We start from the raw sequence: 7,044 nt of genomic DNA on the forward strand, positions 1-7,044 counted from the left end.
ATCAGATTTTAGGGATCACCCCATAGTAAACATGTGACATTAAGCAAGCAACTTGCTATCTCTGGGCCCCAGTTCCCTCATCTGTCAAACTGAAGTAAAAACAACACCTGCCCCACTTCCTTATAGAGTGGGTTGTTGCAAGGATCAAATGCACAACATGTGAGAGGTTTCTGTAAACTCTAAAGTGGTAGGCCAAGTTGGCTTATTTTCATTTTTCTTATTAATAATTGAAAAATGAGTTTTCTGACCAGTTGCCATCTATTATTTTAGCCTGCCCTATCATCATTTCTGAAAGGATATATTTCAGTAGAGCTAGCTGTACCTTACCACAGTATTAACACTGTAGTTAGTCTGAATTCTTAGGGTTTCTATATAATTAAATCAGAACCTCAATTTAGGATGAAGATCACAGAGTCATAAACCATTCAGGGGTAGGGGTGGGGAGTCTGGATCTGCAGTTAAGACAGAAGACAAATTTGCTCAGTTCTATTTTACTCCACCTGATCATTTGCTTTATGTGCGCAAGAACACAGAGCTCAACAAGGTTTTCAGAATGTCCCAGTTAACAAAAGTGTCCCCACTCAGCTTCACTACTCTACAACCCTAACACCAGCCTGGATAAACCTGCACTAATTTAGCGTCCTCTCGGTACTAGCATTCTAGCCCTGGCAGGCTTCCCCAGTCCCTCCTCCGAGGGAAAACAAACAAACAAAAACCAAACAACCCGGAGTGGGCTTCTTTCATTGGGTCTTAATTTCGTGTCGTTGTCATTTTGTCTAAAGTTACACAAAATGCCTCACCCACATCTAAAGTGCACAAGGAGTTGGAAGAGGAGCAGGGTTTTGTGAGAGTATGTAGAGAGTGTTCTCAGAAGGCTGGGATTATCTCCAACCAAGGCAGAGAGATGAAAGGTGGGTCCTCTCTTCCCATCCACCCAAACAAGCAACAGAGTCTTCAAGTAGACCACTTCCTAGAGCTTCAAATGCATGTCCTCTCCATGATGGACAGAGAGGTGCTGTGAGTGGCACCTGGAGCTCAAGGCAGAGCACATCTGCCCCACCCCCCAGCTCAAGCAGCCTCTAGGACCCCACTGAGACGTCACCGTGGCAACCACTGTTTGGTCTGCATCCCGTTGCCCCAGGAGACTCCACAGGCCTTTCCAAGAGTCTCAGAGTTAAGCCAGAGAGTCCTTGAGCCCAGACCCAGGACCCTCCCTTCCAGAGCGAGGCTCCTGCCTCCAGACCGAGTCCCATATCCCCCATCACTGAAGACCAAATTTCCCTCAGGCTCTCCAAGAAAGGAGAGCAAGGACAGCCTCATGAGTGAGGTGGGAGAGGTCACCCTCACGGAGGTGACCGCCTCAGTCTCCCCTCAAGCCACGCAGAAACTCCTGGTTTCCTTGGAAAGCGGAGATCCTCCCCGGGCCCCAGTCGCAGGCAACCTCAGCGGAGATGCAATTACCAAGACCACCGTGGCAGCAGGCGCCAAGGGAAAGGTGCCCAAAAAGGTCATCGCCAAGAGAGTGCGAGGCTCTGTCAAGTGGTTTAACGTGAAGAATGGGTACGGTTTCATCAGCAGGCACGATACCCAGGAAGATGTGTTCGTTCACCAGACAGCCATCACCAGAAACAACCCTCACAAATACCAACGCAGTGTGGGCGACGGCGAGACAGTTGAGTTCGACGTGGTGCAGGGTGAGCGGGGCACCGAGGCCGCTAACGTTACCGGGCCAGCAGGTGCCCCAGTGCAGGGCAGCCGCTACGCTGCCAATCGCCCCCGCTTCCGCAGGGGCTTCTACATCCGTCGCCGCGCACCGCCCCCACGAGGTCCTATGGGCGCTGAAGAGGACATCGACGAAGAAGAGGCCAGGCACGAAGGCTTCACCGAAGCCGAGGGCCAGAGGCGCCGCCTGGCCGGCGGACCCCAAGACCAAAGGCTGCGGCGCTTCCCACCCTTCCAAAGGGCCTCTGCCATGTCCCGCCGCCCGTCGATCCTCACTCCCAGCAGCGGCCCGAGGCCTGGCCACCCGCCCGGGTCCACCCCAGCTTCAAGGCCCGAGGGTGCCCCGCGGCGAGGGCCAGGCCCCAGCTACCTGCTGAGCCGCCCTAGGGGCCGAGGCATCGCTCCTGTTCCAAGACCCTCAGCGGGCATCTCTGAGGAGCCCGAGGAGGAAGACAAGGAAAGCGGGCGTGAGGCCAGCTGTCCGCAGCAGAAGCCCCCGCCAGGCTACGGATCCCGCCGCCCCAACAACCCACGCCACCGCCCACAGCAGGCACCTGGTGCCCAGGGCCAGGATACCTTGGGAGGAGAAGACAAGATCGGGACGAGCCCTGCTGAAATACCTGCTTTGGTTGCTTTGGCCAAGAAGAACAGCACCGCTGAGGAGGAGGACGCCTTGGTCTCAGATGTCCCCTCTGCCACCACCCAGGCCAACTAACAACAGCCTGGCTCCCTCCCCAGGGACTCCCAGGCCTGGGCTGCAGGGAATGCCCGCCTTTGAGGAGATGATGCCCTTTAATGCAGTGCAGTCCAAACATCCACCTTGACTGTTAGATTTGTGCCCTGGTTGGGGGGGGGGGATACATGCCCCTTCCGCAAGGATTGAGGAAAAATTACAAGATGCATATATTTCTAAATTCCCTCTTACCATCTGTGTTGGCAATTTCTGTACACACACACACACACACACACACACACACACACACTTATTCTTTTAAACGATCTGACCAGGACCACAGTTATTATTTTGTGTCACCAGGGGAATTAGTTGAAGTACTTATAAAAATTATTTTTATTTTTTAATACAAAAACAAAGATGATCTGATACTGAAGATTACTTTACATTGCTGTGTGATGTTACTCACTTGAGTGGTCATTTTCTCAATAAATCATTTCATGTTGCTTTTATCTGTTATCATCTGATTATTTAAAAAAATCTTGTCAGCACATAATTTTATTGAGGCAGTCCTTTCAGTCTGTTTCAGAACCAGTTTTAGCAAGCATCGTACCTATTGTTCTCTGTGAAAGTCATGAATTTAAGACTAATTGTGGACTTACTGGGGGGGGTGGGTGGGGGTGAACTTCTCAAGGATGTCCTAAAGGATTAGAATACACAGAGAGGGAACAAGTGTCCCCATCACACCCTCTTCCCCTGCCATTTGAGCAATAAAGCCGGAGGGTGGATCCAACTACCCACACTTACTGCTTAGATAGTCTATGAGACAAAAACTCAAAAAGCTGGGCAAAACACCATGACAGGTTTAAAAAAAAAAATGGGTAGGTGGGTGGGGCTCTCTGGAAGCAGAATTTGCCTTTATTTTTTAATGGATTTGATCTAATGCCATTTAAATACTTAAAAGAAAATGGGCACGAGGGGCTGCGGGGTGTGGGAGAAATGGAAAAATGGTCAAAGGGTAAAATCTTCCAGTTACAAGATGAGTAAGTTCTGGGGGCCTAACATATGGCATGATGACTATAGTTAACCGTACTGTGTTGCATACCCGAAGGTCACTAGGAGAGCGGAGCTTTAATGTTCCCACCATGACAATAATGAAATGATAATTATGTGAAGCAAACGATGTGTTAACCTTATTGTGATAAACATTTCACAACATATGCTTGTATCAAATTATCCCATTGTATATCTTAGACTTACACAATATCAATATCATATGCCAATTATATCTCAATAAAGCTAGAAAAAAAACTCAAGAAATTTTAAAAAGAAAATGGGCATGAAGTGGGCATAATTTTTGTCTTGCATACCTCTGGAGCTGAAGAGAACTATCTAGTCCAGATTTTCCACGTGCACTTCCTGATTGGGTCCATCCATCCAAGAGGGCTGTGCAAGATCCCTGGAAGGCCGAACGGAAAAGTTTCAGCCCACCTCAGCCCCTTTTCCATCAGATAGAGAGGCTCCAACTGGGAATGCCATCCCTGTCCTGGTTTTCCTTTGAATATATAGTGGGATTAGTGGGTGGGTCAGAGGCAGGGTTGGGAGCGGGTGTGTGGACAATTAATACATTTGAAACTAACAGGGGACTTAGAACTTAATTTTATGGATTGAGGAAACTGGATTATCAATAGCAAAGTAAAAATGCCTTCCTGGTTTAAATGTTGAGGCCTTTCATAACACATTATAGCCAAGCATAAGGGATTTGGAGAGTGAGTACTCAGGCATTCAATAAGGCTAAATATCCTCACTCAATTCGAGTAGAAACAGTAGAGATCACTCATTCAGGAAATATTTGAGTGTGCGCTTGTGCCAGACACTCAGCCAGGCACTAGAGGTTACATCATGGTGAAGAAGATGGCCCTTTCTCTCAAGGAGTCCACAGTCTAGTGAAGAAGGAGACAAAACCATGACCACACAAGGGAGTGAGTACTCTGGTGGAATTAGCACAGGATGTCAGAGGAAACACAGGTGACTTAGGTGCCAGATGGGTTGGTTCCAGGCTAAAGGAACCACTACTTCAATACTGCAACTTAAAATTATATCTAGTACGGGCCACCTGGGGGGCTCATTTGGTTAAACGTCTGCCTTAGGCTCAGGTCATGATCCCAAGTTCCTGGGATCTAGCCCCTCAGGTCAGGTCGGGCTCCCTGCTCCACAGGGAGTCATTTTCTCCCTCTCCCTCCACTCCTTCCTACTACCCACCCCCTACCCTAACACCCCCAGCCCCCCAACCCCCAACCCTACCCCAGCCCTGCTCCTGAGCATTCTCTCTCTCAAATAAATAAATAAGTCTTCTAAAAAAAAACTATATCTAGCAATCACCACAGAGTTCAGATTTGATAAATTTATATCAACATACAGCTAGAAGTTGTAACTACAGACTCCTAGCCCAGTGCACTCTTCCCAGTACACCAACTGACTTCTTTGGAGATTAACAGGATGTACCATAACCTTGCACAGTGGGGAGCAACCTGGGAACCCACAATATATTATTTGAAGTAAGCACTTCCCCTTGACATATCTATGCCTGCCTGTTGTTTGGCGTGACAAGGCATCTGGGAGATTTCTGAGCCATCTCCCAATCATAGCAGATTTCCTCTCACTTCAGGTCAGTACACATTCTTATGCTTAGCGATGCATGGTACATCCTGTTTTTTTTTTTAGAAGACTTATTTATTTATTTGAGAGAGAGAATGCTCAGGAGCAGGGCTGGGGTAGGGTTGGGGGTTGGGGGGCTGGGGGTGTTAGGGTAGGGGGTGGGTAGTAGGAAGGAGTGGAGGGAGAGGGAGAAAATGACTCCCTGTGGAGCAGGGAGCCCGACCTGACCTGAGGGGCTAGATCCCAGGAACTTGGGATCATGACCTGAGCCTAAGGCAGACGTTTAACCAAATGAGCCCCCCAGGTGGCCCGTACTAGATATAATTTTAAGTTGCAGTATTGAAGTAGTGGTTCCTTTAGCCTGGAACCAACCCATCTGGCACCTAAGTCACCTGTGTTTCCTCTGACATCCTGTGCTAATTCCACCAGAGTACTCACTCCCTTGTGTGGTCATGGTTTTGTCTCCTTCTTCACTAGACTGTGGACTCCTTGAGAGAAAGGGCCATCTTCTTCACCATGATGTAACCTCTAGTGCCTGGCTGAGTGTCTGGCACAAGCGCACACTCAAATATTTCCTGAATGAGTGATCTCTACTGTTTCTACTCGAATTGAGTGAGGATATTTAGCCTTATTGAATGCCTGAGTACTCACTCTCCAAATCCCTTATGCTTGGCTATAATGTGTTATGAAAGGCCTCAACATTTAAACCAGGAAGGCATTTTTACTTTGCTATTGATAATCCAGTTTCCTCAATCCATAAAATTAAGTTCTAAGTCCCCTGTTAGTTTCAAATGTATTAATTGTCCACACACCCGCTCCCAACCCTGCCTCTGACCCACCCACTAATCCCACTATATATTCAAAGGAAAACCAGGACAGGGATGGCATTCCCAGTTGGAGCCTCTCTATCTGATGGAAAAGGGGCTGAGGTGGGCTGAAACTTTTCCGTTCGGCCTTCCAGGGATCTTGCACAGCCCTCTTGGATGGATGGACCCAATCAGGAAGTGCACGTGGAAAATCTGGACTAGATAGTTCTCTTCAGCTCCAGAGGTATGCAAGACAAAAATTATGCCCACTTCATGCCCATTTTCTTTTTAAAATTTCTTGAGTTTTTTTTCTAGCTTTATTGAGATATAATTGGCATATGATATTGATATTGTGTAAGTCTAAGATATACAATGGGATAATTTGATACAAGCATATGTTGTGAAATGTTTATCACAATAAGGTTAACACATCGTTTGCTTCACATAATTATCATTTCATTATTGTCATGGTGGGAACATTAAAGCTCTGCTCTCCTAGTGACCTTCGGGTATGCAACACAGTACGGTTAACTATAGTCATCATGCCATATGTTAGGCCCCCAGAACTTACTCATCTTGTAACTGGAAGATTTTACCCTTTGACCATTTTTCCATTTCTCCCACACCCCGCAGCCCCTCGTGCCCATTTTCTTTTAAGTATTTAAATGGCATTAGATCAAATCCATTAAAAAATAAAGGCAAATTCTGCTTCCAGAGAGCCCCACCCACCTACCCATTTTTTTTTTTAAACCTGTCATGGTGTTTTGCCCAGCTTTTTGAGTTTTTGTCTCATAGACTATCTAAGCAGTAAGTGTGGGTAGTTGGATCCACCCTCCGGCTTTATTGCTCAAATGGCAGGGGAAGAGGGTGTGATGGGGACACTTGTTCCCTCTCTGTGTATTCTAATCCTTTAGGACATCCTTGAGAAGTTCACCCCCACCCACCCCCCCCAGTAAGTCCACAATTAGTCTTAAATTCATGACTTTCACAGAGAACAATAGGTACGATGCTTGCTAAAACTGGTTCTGAAACAGACTGAAAGGACTGCCTCAATACAATTATGTGCTGACAAGATTTTTTTAAATAATCAGACGATAACAGATAAAAGCAACATGAAATGATTTATTGAGAAAATGACCACTCAAGTGAGTAACATCACACAGCAATGTAAAGTAATCTTCAGTA

The 7,044-nt window shown here is 47.1% G+C and overlaps 1 protein-coding gene across 1 annotated transcript; it reads left to right on the forward strand.

Moving 5' to 3' along the window:
- The first annotated feature begins 1,242 nt into the window (after nt 1-1,242).
- LOC309856087 (Y-box-binding protein 3-like) lies at nt 1,243-2,747 on the forward strand. Its single transcript, XM_082716806.1, has one exon. The coding sequence runs from the start codon at nt 1,319-1,321 to the stop codon at nt 2,435-2,437; it is 1,119 nt and encodes a 372-aa protein (XP_082572932.1). The 5' UTR covers nt 1,243-1,318; the 3' UTR covers nt 2,438-2,747.
- Nucleotides 2,748-7,044: the final 4,297 nt, after the last annotated feature.

The sequence above is a fragment of the Mustela nivalis genome (assembly GCF_964662115.1).
Source record: "Mustela nivalis genome assembly, chromosome: X".
NCBI lineage: Eukaryota > Metazoa > Chordata > Mammalia > Carnivora > Mustelidae > Mustela > Mustela nivalis.